Source organism: Tyto alba, unplaced genomic scaffold (assembly GCF_018691265.1).
Source record: "Tyto alba isolate M040663 unplaced genomic scaffold, T.alba_DEE_v4.0 Super-Scaffold_45, whole genome shotgun sequence".
Taxonomy (NCBI): Eukaryota; Metazoa; Chordata; class Aves; order Strigiformes; family Tytonidae; genus Tyto; species Tyto alba.
The window spans coordinates 31,659,426-31,678,790 of NW_024881321.1; the positions used below are offsets into that span (position 1 = coordinate 31,659,426).

Genomic DNA, 19,365 nt, shown 5'->3' on the forward strand with positions numbered 1-19,365 from the left:
ATTTTGGGGGCTGCGTGCCTTGTTACAGTTCTGTATTCCAGCGTGAGTGTGCTACACCCCTGCCCCTTTGTAAACTGCCCTGGGTGCTTGGAAGACCCCTTTGACTCTGAAAAATAATATTTAGCTCTTTGGTTACCTTTTAGCAGCAGTGAGTGGTTACTCAATTCAGTGCCCCTATCTTATTTCTATTCTATTTAAAAAAAAAAAAAAAAAAAAAAAAAAAAGAATACAGCCAAGCTGGTTGCTTTACTGGAGCTCCTGGAGCTGTGACAAAGCCATCCCCCCGAAGTGAGGGGTGACGGCCGCGGGCCGTGCGTGCGGTCCCTGCTTCGTGCCCGTGTGGCAGCTGCCGGGATTTAGGGTGGCACTGCTGCTGGCGCAGGGGTGCTGGCAGCGCCGGCCGCGCTGCTGCCTGCCGGGGAAGTGACCGCCTGGATAAGGACTTCTCGGTGTGAGTTGCCATTGTCAGAAAGCCACAGGAGAGTCAGGTAAGGTCGACCAAAAGTGATTTTTCACTTGCCCGTGTCTTTTACTCTAAACTGCTTTGTACTTTAAACAGCGTAACTTGGCAACTGAGCTGGTCTGCGCTGCTTAGCTGCCTGCAGTGCTCCTGAATTCACATGTTAAAGTCGGGCAGGCTGTTGTGTAGTTCGGTGTTACCTCAAAGGATGTTTTCAGAAGGAAAAAAAAAAAAAAAAAAAGTAGAGGACCACAAGGCACAAAGGTTTTCCCCTTAAGGGTGATTTTATAGTGCTTGTCCTTCAGAATGCAAAGGGACTGATTATTAACCCACTGTTTCTGTCTTGTGGTGGGAAGAAAATTTATTTTTTGTCATGCTCCTGAAGTATATGACAAGCTGATGGATGTGTGTAACATTTACTGCTTAATGTCCCAGTAGTTTCTAATGCTACTTGTTATTCTGAAGATGCATACAAACATTTTGAATCCCATTGAACCTCTTTTCTGTTCCCCATGTAATGATGTTACTATTGCTAAGTTCATAGACAGACATAAATATAATAGCAGAATTTTTGTTCTACAAGTTACAGTAATGTGTGGAAGTCTCCTAAGTTATTTTTCACCTTCAGATAGGTTAATGGCTGCTGGCGTTGTGATGATAGGGTTAAACATTAAACCTGTATTCCCTTTGCAGGGTGAAGTCAAGAGTATGGTGCGTCCTTTCTAAGACAACAGGTCTGTTCTATTCTGTCTTCTTCCAACCCTTGAGAGGTAAAACCTGCCTAAGACTTTGCACTGTGAGGAAGTTTTCTCAATATTCAGCATATGTTTTTACTTTAATTGTTTTGGAGGGGCTTTTTTTGTTTGTTTTGGTTTTGCGTGTGTGTATTTTTTTTTTTATTTTACTTGATAAGAGATACTCTTTCACCCATTGTCTTACTTAATTGCATCCCTACTGGATGTTTATACATCTGTAGATTATTAACTGTATGCTGCCTCTAACCATGCCTACAGAAATCAGTCAAATTTCTGTATAAATTGCAAGAGCTTTAAAAATTATCAGAGTGCTGATTTTTTTTTTTTTCCCTGTGAATTCAGTGTTTCTCTGATTGTAAAATATCAAGAACTGGAGTCTTCTGGTTGTCTGCTTTTCTGCAGACAGCTGAAAATTGTATCGACCTCTGTCATACATTTCCTATTACTTTTTTCTTCCAAGTCTGCATGTTCTGTGTCTGTTTATATAGGCATATATGCATTCTGTTCTGCATGATTTCTATAGCTCCTGCTTCCTACTTATTCTCATCTGTAACTTTTATTAATAGGTTTTTTCCTTCCCTTCCAAGCCAATAATTCAAACAAGATTAGAACCTTTTGGTGCAATTTTTCTTCTCTTTTAGATATTTGTTGCTAACTTTTGTTTCAGTCATTTATAAGTCTACCAACCCTGATTTGAATTGATTCTAATTTTAAAATGTCATAAAATAGTTTTAAATGTTTATCAAAGCTCTTTTTTAAACAAACAAACAGAAAAAGTCTACTTGCTTTTTCCCCTCTGTGAGAGTTGAACAGATGAACTAGGTTGCTGTTTCTGGTTCTTTTATGTTTTGAATACTGATATTTATGTGTCTACATGTCTTTATTATCAATAGATGTAAATTATAGCATAATACATGTAAAAATATTTTTTTTTTTGTGAAGTGTTATGTGGAGGAAAAGAAATAAAGTCATTTTATTCAGGCAGGCTTGTGTTTTTCTGTCCCAGATTTTGTGGTATAGTATGGATTTGACATCACAACATGATCACCTAGAAAATGGACTGATAAGAGAATTGGAAAGACAAGGAGGTAAAGCGTTTCTTATTTCACTATATTTTCTTGTTGCACTTAAGAATATTGTTACATATAAGGAACAAAGTGTCTTGCTGACAACGAACTATCTTCTCATTCATTTTTTTCCGAAGAACTGTGTTTATGGCACTTGTACAGAAAACACAACAGATAGCGCTGTTGCAACATTCTACCTATGCAGTAAGTATCTGCTACGCCAGCATACTCTGGTCGCAGCTGCTTCCTACCAGTGCCTGGCATCTTGCCTTCGACTGGTTCCAGGGAATGAAGCTGTGATTACGATCAAGCTATTCAGGAGAGGTTTGTTTGTGGGGTGTCAATTAGGGAGAACTGGTTATTACAAGCCTGGTTTCTGTCTAGACAGCCTCAAATCTAATCTTCACATACCTTCAGGGAATGTTGGCAGCTTTTTCTCTTAAGCAGGTTCATGGCTGCACATCTTTCAAGATCTTAAATCATCACGAGTAGTCTCCTTTTTAGGGGTCACCAGGAGTATACAAGGTTTTAAAGCAAGTGCGTGCGTGGTTTTGGGATGAGCTCTAGTTACATTCTACAGCTGAATGTGAAAGGAGGAACTATTTTATTTTTCATCACATTTTTGTTTAAAACCTCAGCTGAGTCTTGGTCCATGTAAAGCCAGGCTTTTGGGCTTCTGCTTTTTCAAGAGAGCTCAGCGTCTGGTTTTGCTTTGCTACCTGTTCAGCAAAGCAAGTTGGAGCTTTGGGCATGACTGCAATACTTCAAACTAATTATTTTCTTACTGAAACTAATGTTTGATATTTTGCTTTCTAATACTTTTTATAAAATACCCCAAATTGTTGACCTTCTCTGGAAAGCTGACATTACACAAGAAGATGGCTGATAGGGATTGGTATAGATTGCTGTTCCCCAAAGCATTTTTCAAGTGTCTTAATCTTGAGATTTTCTTTAATGGAATTCCCTTTCCCATCATGTATTTCGAACTTGTTCAAAAAGCTCAAGTTCATCCTAAGCATGATTGTTAGCGGAAGAAATAGCTGGGAGTATAAATATTGAAGATAGAGCTACTAAAGACTGAAATACTGATGATTGTCACTATGTGTTCTCTAGTACATGAGGACTGAGGTAAAGTTGCCAAGGCATTTCTATGCTTCTGCAAGCCTGGCTCTCTAATATTGACACTGTCTTCATGCAGGATTCAGGGTGGGGAGGAGTGAGTCTGCATGTAATTTTTTTAGCTTTTGAGTTATGAAAATAAATTGAGTTCTGAGACATTAGGTCAACCTATGCAAAATAGTCAGTAGGGCAGAATCTATAGATTGAATGCAGAAATATATTCCTCTTAGCTAACAGAGTAACTGTGTTGATGGCAATAGCAGGTGACTCTCTTCCATGTCTAGAAACACTAGTTTAAGAGGATGAGGAGACATGAATGGAAAATGGGATATCTTTGCAGTTTCATCTGGCACCAGGCTTTGACATATTAAATTCTATGCCAGGTTCTGGAGGTGAAGGGTGCCGAACCTGCTGCATGGAGACTTACCTGCTTGATCACACAGAGCCTGTGCCTTCCTTCTTCTCATCCTTTTCCTCTACCACCTTCCCCATTTCCATCTCATGGACTTCACCTACCCAGTCTGAATCTCTGTTTCGTGGGGTTCTTACTCCAGTTCAGTTTCTCTGTAAGTTCCAGTCTGAGCTCTTTGTATTTGGTGCCTTCCCCTTTCCTCCCTAACTGGCTTGTCATAAATTCTTCAGGTTAGAAGTCCTTATTCTTGTTCATAATTCCCATTGCTACTAGTTCTCAGCTCACAGGTAGATCCTTACCCAGTGTGATCTTTCCTCTGGTGTCTTTATCCAATCAGTTCTCCATCGTACCTACATCTTTTCTATCCTCCCATGATTTCTCTTGATCATTAGCTTCAACTCTCCTTGGTTAAAATTTTCTGAGATCAGATTCTGCTACTCCCACCTGGATTTATTGGAGTACTAAATTGCTTTACCACAGTTGCATTATTTAAACTCACTCCAGAATAGTTTTATCTCTGAGACAAAAGGAAGAGATCAAGATTACAAAGCATACTTGTCCTTGACACTCCATCGTCTCCCTTCACTTGGCCAGGGCTCAGTTTTTAATCCATAAATATCTTGAGAAAATGCTGACCTGGTAACCTTCACATATCACCCAACATTTTAGAAGGGACACTCTTCTTACTCACCCTGCCTGACAGATGTCCTAATTGATGACAACTCCTACCATCATTTCAAATCTCTAGGCAGACTCCAGAAAGGTGCCTTAAATGGGACATAGTTGGAATGGAGGCAAGTACAAAGCAGCGTAACCCTGTAACTTAGAAGTTAAGATATTCAGCTGGGAAGAGGGAGTGACTTAATGTCTCATTCCTATTTCCTGGGTTACTTCTGAAGACACTTCTTACCTTTCTCACACCCTTCCCCACTGACACTTTTCCATATTCTTCAAATGTGAAAAACAGCCTGGGACCAGCGACTGGCCCCCAAATCTACTTCTTCACAACTGAATGCCCAATTCATAGCTGGAATTTTCCTTTCTTCCTGTCCTCCTAATGTGATTCTTGCAGTCCTGGTTTCCTGATGGCCTACCTCTGGTGGGCCCCACCGGAGGAAGCACCTGGTGCTCTGAGGTGGCTGGAACACACTCCTTGTGTGAGTGAGTTGTAAGTTTGGATCCTTCTGAGGAAGGTCCAGCACCCAGCTCCTCCATTTCCTGAGTGCTTAAATTGCTGAACCATTCTTTATATAGTAGACTTTGCAATTAACAGTGCTGGTTAAAAAATGAGCCTATTTATACTATATCTAAATGACACTTTTTGATATATCTTCCCACCACCTGCCTTCCCTTCTTTCACCTTCCTCTTTTTTTTTGTCTCTTAGCTTTGAATTAGGCTTCTATCTTAAAAAAAACAAAACAAAACAAAACAAACAAAACAAAAAACCCCAACCAAACAACCTCTTCTATTAATTCTCATCTCAAAAGCATTAAAAAATTAATCCCCAAACTCATGAAAGTCACACCATTTCTTACCTACATATTTTTTCTTCACTGCAAGATTAACCTGAAAAGTCAGAACTCAAATTCTATTTCTCTTAGTCAACAAATTGCCTCCCAACAAAGAAAGACTAAAAGAGGTAGTGTGGAATAAGACTTGAGTATAGCCCAATTAAGGCGTGACTAGAGCCAGACTGCACCTTCAGAACAAATCAGAATAGTCTAAAATTACCTCTCCTCTGAATTTACCTCTTGGCTATCTTACAGTAACTTATCTCTGAGCTCTTTTGTTTGAAAGTGGCAGCATTCAAGTACTGTAGTAAACACCAGGTATACTAATTTGATGAATTAACACTTCTCTGTTCCTTTTCTCTCCCCCCATCAAGTAGACCTGCTACTTTCTAGTCCTTTCCTCAAAGAAATATTTTAGAAATCCAGAATTATTGATAGGGGAAAATTGGCAGGCATTTTACTGAGTCCCATCTGTTCCTCTGGCTGTGGTACCTGGTGTGTTCTGGCATGTCGTTACAAGGAAGTAAGAGCTTTCAATGGCACAAAGCCCTCTTGACCAGGCAAGGTAAGAGATGTGAAAGATTAGGCTAGACAATGGCTTACCGTGTCTAAATTACTTATCCAGAGCCTTCCTATCCACCAGGAAACTGGCTGTCAGCCTTTTATAACGTACATTAGACATTCTAATTTAAGAACACAGTCTGCTTTTATAGTCAAAGGGAAATAATATAGTTATCTTTAGAGATTAAATAGCTGCTGAGAATAGACCTGAAGATGTTTTCAATGATAGAAAAACATGAGCAAGTAACAAGGGAAGTACTTGGCACATTTGAATTCATTATGTGTTCATGAGATAATCTGACTAGGTACTTCTATTTTTCAGCCTTCTGATTGTTTTGGATGACCCACTGGGATATCAGTGGTGTGAATTTCAAATCAAAAATACACCTCTCAAGACTGGGTAAATACATAGACTGAGTACTGTGAGCATACCCCTCTCCTGTTCTTGTCTCATGCTCCGAGTTAAGTGCATCCTGCGTCTTGGCTGAGAACAGACTGCCCATGGGTGGCAGTTTTGTATTTCTGCATTTCGAAGTATGAAGTTTCAGGCCTTATATTACCCTGACACAGTATCTCAGATGAATCAATAGAATATACCTTGTCATTGCTGTCACTTCAGCAGGTTGAGCTTGTAATGTATGTACTGGAATGCCTACGCTCGGTTACATGATTATTTCCCTCTTTTTAGGTAGGGATGAAGTAAGGAAAAATTAACTGTGTAGTACTAGAACAGTACTTAGAAAGGTGTAGGTTACATCTGACTTCTGGAAAGTCAAGGGCGTTATAAGATTTCCCTCCTAACCCCTTCCTTTAAGGGTCCTTAGGCTGTAATAGAATGGAATGGAATGAAATAGAAATAAATGTAATGAAATAAAGGTACTAAAGTGATACTGCGTCGAATTTGGGGACTGTTGTGTGATTCAGGATTGTGTATGCTTCCAAGGAGCCATCTGTAATGCTTGCCGGATCCTGAGATGTCAGCAAAAATTGTGAGACTCTAGAGTCCCTTATGATTGATACCTAATGTAGATTTGGGGTAAACTTCTGATTGGAAATACCTGGGTGAGTTTACAGGGCTTCCTTCTGATTATTCCTATCAGTGTAGTAATGTAACTCTTCTCCAGTCTCCCCCTACAGTTAGAGAACTGGTCGCAGATCTGTTCTCTTACTGACCTTTCTACAGGTATTTTCCTGACATTGGGATATATAGATATCTATTTTATATATAATATAGGTGTATATATATAATATATATGTAATGTGTATTTTATATATATTATGTATATATTATATATATGTAAAATACATTCTGTATTTTTACTTTGGCTGACTCCAGTTCTGTGTGTCCAGAGTGGGGAGATCTGAAGACTCCTGGCTGTCATGAATTCTCTGAGCTTTTTCTCATGCATTATTCAATCAGTAATATCAACACAGGTACTCCTTCTGTGTTCACCAGACTCAGGCTATTGCTGTCAAATCTTAGAGTAACCGTGTCTGTCTTCACAGCTGTTGATACGTGGTTCCTAAAATATTTATAAGTACAAGTCTAAATGGCAAATTTAAAATCTAAACTCTACAGGTGAGAGTATACTGCTTCTGAAGAAGGGAGAATATGTTGCTGTAGGAATGAACTTTATCAGATCAAGTTATCCTGAAAGCTTAGACTTCATTTCTTTTGCCAGTTGGAGAAGATCCATCAAATCAGGAGAGAAGCAGAATATGGTTGGGTCTTATTTCCTTATCACCTTGGGCTGTGACACCATTTGACCTCAAGAGTTTAAGCAGGATCAGGCCAGCACTTGAAAGGGACCAATCTGTATTTTTTCCCCTCTAGGATGTTTTCACGAACCATTGGGTGAAACTATTGTTTCTGAGTTAATGCTGTCCTAATCCATTAGCAAAGTGTTTGGAGGATGTTTTGTTACTCTTTGTTTTACTTGTGAATGACTCTGAAAACGGAAATATTGACTGCTAGTATATTCACAGATTTTATGTGGAAGAGTAATTTTACTTCCTTTTTTAGTCACATTTTAATTCAGGTATCTAGACAGTGGTATAATTTTTTTTTTTTTTTTTTTTAATATAATTTAAATTCAGCTCCCTTGTCTTTGCTACTTTTCCTGGATTTTAAGTGCTGTTCAACAGTGCTTAAAATGTTCCCTTTTTATTCAGTGGAGAATGAATTAATGTAGGCAGTATCATTAGTTATGCAGTGAGAGATTTAACATATGCTATTAATTGATGGGAGACACTCAACTGAATTTTAAGGTTACCATTTCCTGATGGAGCTGCATACTCCCAGGCAAGTTTTTATATGAAAATTGCTGTAAATAAAACTGCTGATCATATAGCATGTTTCTAAACAGGTACTATTTCTACCCATTCTATGCAGAAAGTGTGCAGATAAAGATAGCCTAAGGCCAATCCATGTTATTTGCTTAATTGCTAAAGAAAAAGACGTTACAGTTTGCAATTTGTCCCATTCTGACCTGGTCTATCTCCTGTTATTTTCCTTCTGCCTTCCCTTCCCCGCTTGAAGGACTTCTCCGTTTCTGTCTCAGCAGAACTCACGTCCTTTTCTTTCTTTAGGTTTTGTTCTAATATAAAACATTTAATTTGACATTTGAATGTGTCAGCAAAATCCTCTGGTTCCCTACACAAGACTGCAGCTTGACATGCATTTCTCTAACCTGCCACTGACTTCACAACTCCAGTCTTCCACATGATTTAGTACGTCTCTTTGGAAAACCGTGTTCGCATTTCAGTTGTAATAATGATTGCTTTGCCTTTGAGAATGATGTTTATGCTGTTATTTTAATGATGTTGTTGATATAGTGCAAGATGTGTCAGCAGTATGACTTTTCTTCCTCAGCACTGATACTGACTTAAAATCAAGGGATTTCAAAGAACATGCGCCAAAGGCATTAGACATTTATGGTAAACACTACTTTACCTGCAATATTTCAGAGAACTCTCTAAGAAATTAGCCTATTAGGCAGAAAGTCTTAAGAAACTTAAAGACATTAAAATTTGATTTCAAGGAGAATTTGGGGCATCTATAAATGAGAACGTCTTTGTGAACACAAGTTCAAGACCAAAGGAGCGCTATCTGTTTCACTAACAAAAATTATCTCAGTTTCTCTATATTGCCTGAACAGCATCACACTGTCTCATCTCAATGTAAATAAGGTTCCAGCACCTGAAACTCCAGTGGTTTCTGTGTATACATGCTCATGCAGAGAGATGAATAGTCTGAAGAAAGTCATTCTATGTATATACCACTTCCATGACTTTCCAAGTCACAGGAGTGAGGGCAAATCTTCCTGGGTCAAATCCAGGCAAATGAAGAAAGGAGGAACCAGTCCTAGCAGACCTTTAAGTTCTGACAGTTTAGTATGGGTGCTCAAGTGTAATTCTGGAAATGCCCATTATGGACTTCCATTCTTACAATAATTGAGACCCTGGTGAGGCAAGCCTCCTCTTCTCTTCTCTGACCGTATTCTACTGATGAGTCAGTTCTTGTATTAAAAAGTCATTAAAATCCGTTAATTGAGTCCAAGTTTTTTTCTTTCTGAACAGGAGAATATGGACTAACACAGAGATAAACACTTCCAGGAGAATGGCTTCCTATCAGCTTTTTATATCTGTTATCAAGAAACTAATTTGATCAAAGTACCAGCAGAACTTTCTCAATGTTTGTAGGTATTAAAAGACTTCCTCTCACTTGGATTTTGATTACTCTTATAACAATTTTCTTGTTGCTTGAAAGATTTCCCACTAGTTCATTAGTCTTTAGTTCTAACTGCTCTGAAGGCAATTACAGAGAAATAAACTTCTTTCCTTTTGTGCAGTCCCACAAGAAGTTTAGTTATTCTGAAAGATATACAGCAGAAAATAGAAGAGTGTTTTTTGTAGTATGAAGTGAAACTTGTGTGTAAATAAGAAAATCTGACTAAAAGTCCGCACTCCTTATTTTGTTATCACTCTTTGTCAGAATTATTAGCATCCTGGTCCTGATAACATTTCTCATTAGGGTTTTGAAGCCTGTCTACTGTATGATGTCTCTGATGGACCATACACTTTTTTTTTTTGATTCTCCACAATAGTAAGATCTTCTTAAGGGGAAGACAAAAATATCAAAAATTAAGTAAACCTCCAGATAATCCACCTGGGGGATTACTAAAGGGATAAAATAGCTGAAGATTTAAGTGGTGTTATTAACCAGTGAACTTGAGATTCTTTCAGGTCTGTGGACAGTATAGCTCAGGAAGGGAGAAGTGGCCTACAGACTCTGTTAGTATAGGTGCTATGCAAGCCTGAAGTAGAAAGATTGCTGATAATGTAGGGAATAGGTGGGAAATGTTTGTGGAGCACTAGAGGGGTAGCTGTAATACTGCTAAAGTTTTATAGATCTTCTGGCAGAAGCTTTATAAGTTGAGACTTAATAAGTTACAGCTTCTCAGCAAAATTGGATCCAAACCAGATGTCAAGGGAGGAAGAATGAAGAAAAATGGTTGTAATTGGGAGGTAATAGAAAGAACAGCTTTTTACTTCCACAGCTAGTACTGATCATAGAACAAGAGCAGACTGCTCTAAGCAATCAGAGAAGATTAAAAGTAGGCTATAACTGGTATGCCTGGAAACAGGATGATATCTTAAATACACTTACAATATGTGTAATAAGACAGCTTCATATTAATTCTTTCATAAAAAAAGATTAATTTTGCCCTGGAGCAGCATTTCTCTGGCACTTTATTCATGTTTGTGCAGAGTTCCCTGCTTGCAGGCACAATGACACATGTGTTTTCTCTCAACTTAACACTAGAGGCTTGAAGAAGATGTAATGGGCTGCCACATACCACTTACTTCCTAACATCTTAAAATATCATAGTTTCAATGTTGACTATTTTATGTGTCATCTTTATAAAATTATACTGTTTATATTTTTTCTGTTAGTATATGCATTACATTATTTTTCAATTTGCTGTATCTCATGATTAGGGTCACCATCCACCCCCCCACCCCTCAGTAAATTCCTGAAGTACTGTGGATTGGTTAGTTGTTTTTTGTTGTTGGGTTTTTGTTTGTTTGTTTGTTTCACTTTCAGATTATGTCTTAATGTCAACATACTAAGATTGAACATGAACATTTTTGCTTTTTTTATTTTGTTGCTATTCTCTAGTTTCTTCTGATGCTTAGAGTAGGTTGAGTTACAAGCTTAAAGCACTGGCTAATAAGCCTGAGCATCTTCCTGATGTGTTTTTGTTTAATATAATTTATTTCTTTGTTCACCCTTACTTTTGTTCCTTGGTCCTTCTACCACAAGGAGGGGAGAGAGATTTTGTCAATAGGTTATGGCAATAGAAATACCAAGGCATATGGCAGAGCAAATGTCAAAACTTGAGGCCATCATGTCCTGTGAATACAGTGATTTGAGGGGAGAGAAAATGTGAAGAATCTTCAGCAGACCAATAAAACCAGTAGTGTGTTTTATGCTGATGAAAACATAAATGTTTTCACTTTTAGTAGCCATTGGGCCTGTAGTTTCTGTGCAGATCCTGATCTTGATATCTGTGATTTTGATGGTAACTGCAGGCTCGATACAGAAAATCTGCTTTGGACAAGATGGTAAACCACTTTTCTAAATCTCTAGTATGCTTTCTAGGAGGTGTACCCTGTAAACATGGTGTGCTTTAGCTAATTTGCCAAGGGATCATAGTTGGCTGTGAAATCAAATTTCCTGTGAAAACTTGGAATGATTCTAGAATGCTAAGAAAATGCTCTGGACAGCTTCACTTACATATTTTCTTTTGCAACATTGTGGTGCATCTTTGTGTGACGATGGCAAAACTGAAACTGGCTTGGTATTCAACTGAAAAAGAATGAATCCTCTCCTGTTAGAAGAGTTATCTGGGATTATGTTAGCTATCATAAATATCCTTTGCTTAGCAACAGAGATGGCATTCAGGATATCAAGCCAACTGGAAAGAATCCCTATGACAGGGCTCTGTTGGGGTAGGTGGATAAGCTTTCTTGACAACACCAGTGCTTTTGCTCCTGTCACAGTTTGTGTTGCTAGGATCTGTTTCACAAGTTTTGTGACAGACTTATAAATGATACTGTGGCTCCTTTTGTTTACTGTCAAAAAGAACCATAATGTGGGGAAAGTGAACAGTAAAAGGATATGGAAAATAATAAAAAATCTGGGCACGTAAGACTGTGTCAATACTAGGGCAGCTATTTTTGAAGGGAAAAAGAAGTTAAAAAAATCTTTTAGATTGCTAAAATGGAAGGCAATATATGGTAACATTCCACTTCTTTACTTTTTATGAACTTGGCTGCTTCAGCAAAACAAGAGAAAAATTATTTAGTCATAAACTGAAAACTTCAATTAGAATTCAAGAGATTTCCCATGTATCATGCTAATCATTAATGATGAAATGTATTTTTGTTCACAGATGTAATTCACATTCTTTCTTCCAAATCACCTTTTCAATATAAATTGGTAGTTTCATTATCAGCCCTCTTGGCCTGTTTGACCTTTTCTACTTTTTCTTCCAGGGGAAAAAGATGATGAACAGATAGTTGCAGAAATCATGAGAAGGCGTTTTTTTCCTGCTCTTATAACTCATAAGGCCTGGGAAGGCTTTCACTTTGCTGACCATGAGATAAGAATTACAGAAGCCACTGATTGTTATGGGGCAGTCGTCTGGCCATCGGTACAATATTTATTCAGTATTGTTATTTAGTTTTGGAGTCTTCTAGCACTTTTAATTTGTTTTGCATGACAAATATGTTTTGTTGTATGTTATAAACCCCAGGAAAATATTCTGTATCTCTCTGTCTCAATCTGCAAATATCAAACCTGAATTTAACCTGATTTCATATAGATTCCTGGTTCTCAAAACTTAAATGATATTTATTGCTTGTGCACCATCACACAAGATGTATGACCTTGTGTCCTCTCCTCAACTACCAGTAACTTTTGATACTAGTCTTATGATGATTATATTTCTGTACATTTTTTAAAAACAGATGCCTGTATAGCAGGCAGATCCAGGTTGCAGAAACACCTGTGATATGAGCTCACAAGGTATTAACACTCTTGGAAGCTACTCAACCTACTTGTGTAAACAAATCTACCTTGTAAGTATGCAGACATGAGAAAAGGTTCACCTGGAGCTTTCAATTTCTTAAATAGCCAGAAATCTAGTGGGAAAAAAACATTGTCCTTGGCTCTTGATATAAGAACCATCAACATGCCCACCATACAAAGAGCCTTCTTCAAGGTTTTGAATCTGTGCAGTGCAGCTGAATGGTTTGAAATAATTAAGAGTGAAAGAAACCACTGCAGTCAGGGAAGTGCCACGATGCACCATTGACACTAGTGACATTCAGAGAACATCCCTGAAACAGAACCATCTCCAGAAGGGAGAGGACTAAAACCCAGGAGGCTCCATTTCTGTCCCAATGGTATCAGCCTCCTAGGATCATACTATTTTTAAGAAGTACAGCCATAGTTCAGCTGAGGAGAATTAGTGTACCCTGCTGTTTTGAACTCCAAACAATTTTCCTTGTCTTAGCAGACCTGGACAAGTTATTTATACTGTACCTCTTAGCAGCCTCAGTGCACGTCTTCACAGAAAATTTGGCTGGCTGCCAATTGTTCTCACAAAATCAGGATTGTATGGAAAAGTATATTTTTTTTTCTGGAAGGGTTTAGCCGTTTTTTCTGTGGAAGGAAGACAACCCTTCAGTCTGTGTTTCTTCATGTTCTCCCTTCCTGATCTACCTAGCAGTATTTGAGTTCTTCCAAAAAATGCCAGCCAAATTTGTCGAGAGGGCAGAAACTTTAAGGAAAATAAAGTTTCTACATATTTTATGGAAAGGAAGACAGATTTCAAAGTTTCCCTAATTTAACCCACAGAAATGTTGATCCTGCCAGCCAGTTTTGACAACAGAATATGGTAAAACTCTGAGGGAAGAAATTATAGGAAATCTTACTATAATGTGTTTTTAAATGTCAGTCAAAGATCAGACACAATCTTTACGAACCTGGCTTTAATTAGTCCTGGTGCTCACAGACTTATTTCTTTATCAAAGCTTTGTTGATTATGAGATATATGTAAGTTCACATAAAAGACCCTTTTCTTTTTGCTCTGAATTAAGAGGTAGAAAATAAAAACTTTGAATTTCTAGTATGTCAACATTGGGTCAACAGTCCTCCCTTCCTTCTACTTTTTCATTTGTTAAAACCAAAACTAAGAGCATTACTTTGCTGTGCCAGACTAAGCCACTAATAATTGCTTTTCCAAATGGTCATCTGTATTGCAGGAAGGTGTGGCAACTATCACATGTATTTGTCAATGGAGACTATATAATTATCAAAGTCTGGGAAAAAATGTGGAAGCTGGAAACTGTCTTTGCCAAAGAAATAAAATCAGCAATTTTTATTTTGACAGTGAACTAAAACTCACTGATCAGGATGAGACAGGGCAGAAAAGGTTCTTAATCTCAGTTTATAAATACATATATAAGGAGTCTGTTGTAGAGGGCTCTTTGTGGCTTTGTTTGCTATAAAAATTTTCTAAGCTTAACAAGGTAAGCATGCCGAAACTGAAAATGAACTGGAAGAAAAACGGTAAATCTATCAGTACCTTTTGAGTCATTATGATAATTAATTATTATTAGAAATAACTAATTATTGGAAGAGTTTAACAAGGGTTGTTGCGGATTTTCTCTCACAAGTAGTCTTTATATCAAGATGTCTTTTTGAAGGACACGTTTTAACTCCAACAAGAAGTAAGTGCAGTTATAAGCAGGAATTGCTGACTGGAATTTTATAGCTCATGTTATGCAGTGTGACAGATTAGATAATTGCAGTTGTTCCTTCTGGCTGTAATGCTTTTCAAGCCTATATTGAAGCATGTTGTGGCATTTATTTTGTCAACCTATGGAGCTCAAAGATCATAGTAATCTGTGATCCTTTAGGGACAACGCTTGAATGAATATTGCTCATTTGAACAGACATGAATTTCTGAACAGACAAGAATTTTTTTTGCATGCTTTTAAATGACAGTGCATATTTAGTGAAGGGATTTATTTCATTTATTTGTTCAGTATGTTCATGGATTCCCTCTCCTACAGGCCCTTGTTCTGTGTTATTTTCTGGAAACTAATTCTAAACAATACAATTTGGTTGACAAAAATGTGATTGAAATTGGAGCTGGAACTGGTTTGGTCTCCATAGTAGCCAGTTTACTGGGTGAGTACATGCCATTGCTCTTTTGCTCTTGGAAACATCTCTCAGATGAATACTGGAGGACAAAGGAAGTGGGTCAGTTCTTCTAAAAGGCTGTTTGAAAGCTTCCAAAGGCAAGAAAACATAAATTACAAAAGGCGTATTAGAAAACCTCCTCTTTTATTTTTTTTTTTCTGTAGAGCTGTGAGTGTATTGATGCAATAAAGGAGGTCCCAGTAGGTGATGTTGTCGTTAACAGTGTTAAACAGGGGACCAAATTAAGAAACTAGTGGCCTTACAGGATGTCAGTGGCAACCAGATGAAGCCAGATATAGGTATGACCAATGCATCACCTTCCACTGACCAAACAGCTCTTGAATGCCAGGTCACTTCCTTTCCATTCATATTCAGCATTTTCTTTCATCAACTGATCAGCAACTTGATTTTTTCTGCTACAGACACTGTTGTGTTGTCTCTCACGGTAGACTATTCTGCCTCAAGAGTAATCCAGATCAGTGACTTCTGCATTTTAGCAGAACTTTAGCTTTCTGTAGTCTGAGAAAGCTTTTTCCTATATGAAAGGAAGGAACCTGAAGCAGTACTTAGATGTCATGCTGACTTCTTGGAGTCAGTAACTAGTGTTCCATCCCTAGTCGCTCCCTGTACTTTTAACCAATATGATATGAAGATGCAGTAAGTATCTGATTTCTCCCCACACATCCCCAGCTGCATTTAGATGTCTATCTGTAAAGTGGAACTACTGGGAACCAAATATTTATTTTAAGCACAATGGCTAAGAGCCATTGGGAACATTTCCATTGTTCTGTTCCCTTCAATGAGAGCTACCTTGGTAAAATCAGTTCCTTGTGCAGTGACTTTTGTGAATGGGTTTTTACTCAAGTCTTGAAATGTGTTCAAAGATTAAATTTGTTTTCTCTTTGTCACAGGTGCACTTGTGACTGCCACTGATTTGCCAGAACTGCTGGGAAACCTTCAGCACAACCTTCTCCAAAATACAAAGCTGAAATGCAAGCACCAGCCTTGTGTTAAGGAATTGTCTTGGGGAATTGATCTGGAAAAGAACTTTCCTAGGTCTTCCTGTCACTTCGACTACATTATGGCTGCTGATGTAGTTTACCACCATCCTTTCCTGGATGAACTCCTTCTAACGTTTGATCACTTGTGTAAGGATGACACTGTTATTCTGTGGGCTATGAAATTTAGGTTGGACACAGAGAACCAATTTGTGGGCAGATTTCAGATACTGTTTGACTTAGAGGTGATTTCTAATTTCCCCAGTTTGGACATAACCTTGTATAAAGCAATGAGGAAAGGCAGGATGAAAGCCAGACCTTCCAAACCAACAGCCTGAAAGAGACATACAGGGAGGTGACAGTTTCAGCTGTTTTGCAGCTTGTGCTCTTTTTAATAATTTCCATGTTAGTAGATCTTAGCACCTGCGTGAATGACATTTTCAGAGATAGCTAAAGCAAAATATCACATTCCTGCTGCATCCCCAACAAATTCCTACATTCAATTTGCCAATAGTTTTATACACAGCAGAAATATCTTTGAAGTTTTCTAGACTTTCATGTGCTAAGCTGACAACACTAATAATTTTCACAAGTCTTGCCATTATTGTTATGCATCATGTAATGAATATTTCTAATAGCTTTCAATTGCAGCCTTGAGTGGTGTCTTATAAGATCAACCAATCATTTAAACCTTAAGACTATGATAAAATTTTTATTTAAAAGTTGTGATGTTAAATCTGATCTTTCCCCATTCTCACTATTGTGTAAATCCTTCCTTTGAACAGCCTTTATAAGACACTAAATTAGCTGGAAAAAAAAATACCTGGGAAATATACTGTCATAATAAAGGGATAGAATATATTATTTATCCTTTGATTTAATGATTATACTTTCTTCCCCTTCCATTTTTTATTTAGAATCAGGGATTCTTCAACAGATAGCTGCACACAAGGCAAGAGGGGGTTAAATGTTTCATTGCTTGAACAAAAGTTTTGGATAAGAAGAGTAGAGCATATCACCAGCTGCCCTTTGCAAAGACCTTACATTCTTGGAGGTTTGTTCCTCCAAAAATAGGTGGTTATCTGGGCCTCGGGGAACAACAATGTTAAAACGACAGTGGCCATCAAGAGATGAGTTTTGCACTGCCAGCTGGTGGTGACTGGAGGTAGAAAACTAAACCAGCCTGACACAGCGTGGCTGAGGCATGGGCAGGCTTAGATATTTTTTTCTGTTTTGTAGTATGGGCAAACTAAATACTTTTCTCCTAACCACTCAGTATTGCATGTTCCTGTTCTCAGTAGTCAGATTACTGTCCTTGAAAGCCTATCAAACAACTTTTTTGGGGGAAGATTAATAAAATGATTCTTTGCACAGCCATATTTTCTGATTCTGTTTATAACTGAGTGTAAGAGACCTCCAAGTCCCTTGCATGTTGGAGAAGAAAACCCAGCTCATGTGTTAATGTCCAGGCAGAACTTTACCACCTCTGCTGTAGCAGGCAATTGTTGTAGTAATGAGAGCTCTGGCAGCTGTCAGTCTTTATCTTTTAGCTCCTATTTGTAGTTTCTCCAGGAGTTTTTTTATATGTTGTCAGATCTGAACATTTTTTAACTTTGACTTCCAGAATATATTAGCATTTGTACCTCTTCTTGTGACAAATGCATGTTACTTACTTTGCTGATTGGCACAAACATGGGGCAGAACTATGATAAAAATGACTGGTATAACTGGAATGTACTCTTACTCCCAGTCAAACATCTGGGACAAAGGTGCCCAGTATTAGAGATGAAGTGTTGCAGAGAGGAGAGTCCAAGCTGCCAAGATTTTCCAGTGGGAGCTGGAGATCTCATTTGTGAAAGGAGGTAGTGAAAAGGATTTTGGAGAAAGGATGGGTGAGGATATGGCAGAGGGATGTGGAGTTGGAGGGAGGATGGCAGAGAAAAGGTAGGTGTAGGGAGAAGGTGAGATGGAGGAAGAGAAAGAGAAGAGGTGGCAACAATAAGACTGACTTAAAAGACGGTTAGGAACTGTAGCACAAAGTTAGGCCATCGTTCTTGCTACTGACTGTAAGGGAGCACACTCTGTGAGCCGTGGAGGATGACTCTGTGGTAATACTAGAGCAATCAGTATGTCTTAGCCTAGGACAGCAAAATGAGAAGAAAGGAAGCCAAGTACATTGACACCACTTTCTGGCTTTCCTGGTGGGAGATCACATGTAAGATTTTGGCTTGGAGGTTATTAATGAAAATTCAGTCCTCATCACTTAGTTTCCTGTGGTAAGATTTGTAGGTAGAGGCAGCATCTTTCTTTGGATCAACCAGTATAACAAGAAAATTAGACTTTATGACAGCTGGTATGGAGTATTACCTCTTCTTACAGATATCATTATGCTTATGTCCTTAGATCATTACGGCTGTAGAAAAACACAACTACAGAATGGAAATATTTTTTCCACACTGTTTAACAGAAATAGTTCAGTTTAAATGAATAAAGAAACAAACAGATCTCTGACATTTCTAGATTTCCTCTCCCTTCTTCCTTCCTCCTCACTCACTTGCAGTCACCAAATCCACTGCAATTGAAACTCTAATCCTTGCATCTCAAAGGACACCTGTTTGCAAATGTTTCATGGATAAATGGATTGGCACTGTAATTAATGCGTAACAGTGAAAATATCTTACGAAGTCTGAAGTGATGAAGGCTAAAGAGGAAAAGAAAGACTACAGAAAAGTAGTTAAGTGTAATCACTTTTAAATAGCTGTTATGCCAATTAGCCCTCCTATTTGGGCAGCAGGCTGTCCCCTGTTGAAGTCAACTGAGGTATTTGTAGAATGGATTCAGGATCAGGTCCTTTAGGTCCAAAATCTTGTTAATATTTACTGTAATGTAACATTAGTCCTCTTTCTCACAAGTCTGTCTAGCACCACTGTGTGAAGCTTCCTGGGAAAGCTCTTGTGACTGTCTGCTCTATTGTACAGCCACCTTTTGTCTTGTGGTATGATGGGCAGGTTATTAGCCATGACCAATGGCGGGTGAGGTTATATGTGGCATTTGCCTATGGAGTTTTTTTCTGCTCTTTGAGAACAAGTCTCACGTGAATGTCAAGTATTACTGACTCCTAAAGTCAGTCATAATTTTAATAATAATTTATTCTTTGTTCTAATATTTCAAATAAAGAACCAAGTTGTCATTCAGTGCATTATG

General features: G+C 38.1%; 1 protein-coding gene across 2 annotated transcripts; it reads left to right on the top strand.

The window, feature by feature from the left end:
* Positions 1–340: 340 nt before the first annotated feature.
* LOC104363610 (protein-lysine methyltransferase METTL21E) lies at positions 341–17,538 on the top strand. 2 transcript variants are annotated; one of them, XM_032996950.2, is made up of 6 exons: positions 341–488; positions 1,154–1,194; positions 2,222–2,303; positions 12,448–12,605; positions 15,034–15,151; positions 16,075–17,538. In XM_032996950.2, the coding sequence occupies exons 3-6, from the start codon at positions 2,237–2,239 to the stop codon at positions 16,497–16,499; spliced, it is 768 nt and encodes a 255-aa protein (XP_032852841.1). In that variant the 5' UTR covers positions 341–488; positions 1,154–1,194; positions 2,222–2,236; the 3' UTR covers positions 16,500–17,538. The 2 variants fall into 2 exon arrangements, with proteins under 2 accessions (XP_032852841.1, XP_032852842.1); XM_032996951.2 differs by lacking the exons at positions 341–488; positions 1,154–1,194 and adding an exon at positions 9,466–9,584 and having other exon boundaries at positions 2,237–2,303.
* The last annotated feature ends 1,827 nt before the right edge of the window (positions 17,539–19,365 follow it).

Bases quoted from the DNA above. Each gene is read 5' to 3' on its own strand.
- LOC104363610 (XM_032996950.2), top strand. From the start codon at position 2,237: ATGGATTTGACATCACAACATGATCACCTAGAAAATGGACTGATAAGA. The intron at 12,606-15,033 runs GTACAATATTTA...CCTCTCCTACAG, and splicing joins GGGCAGTCGTCTGGCCATCG to GCCCTTGTTCTGTGTTATTT. The intron at 15,152-16,074 runs GTGAGTACATGC...TCTTTGTCACAG, and splicing joins CATAGTAGCCAGTTTACTGG to GTGCACTTGTGACTGCCACT.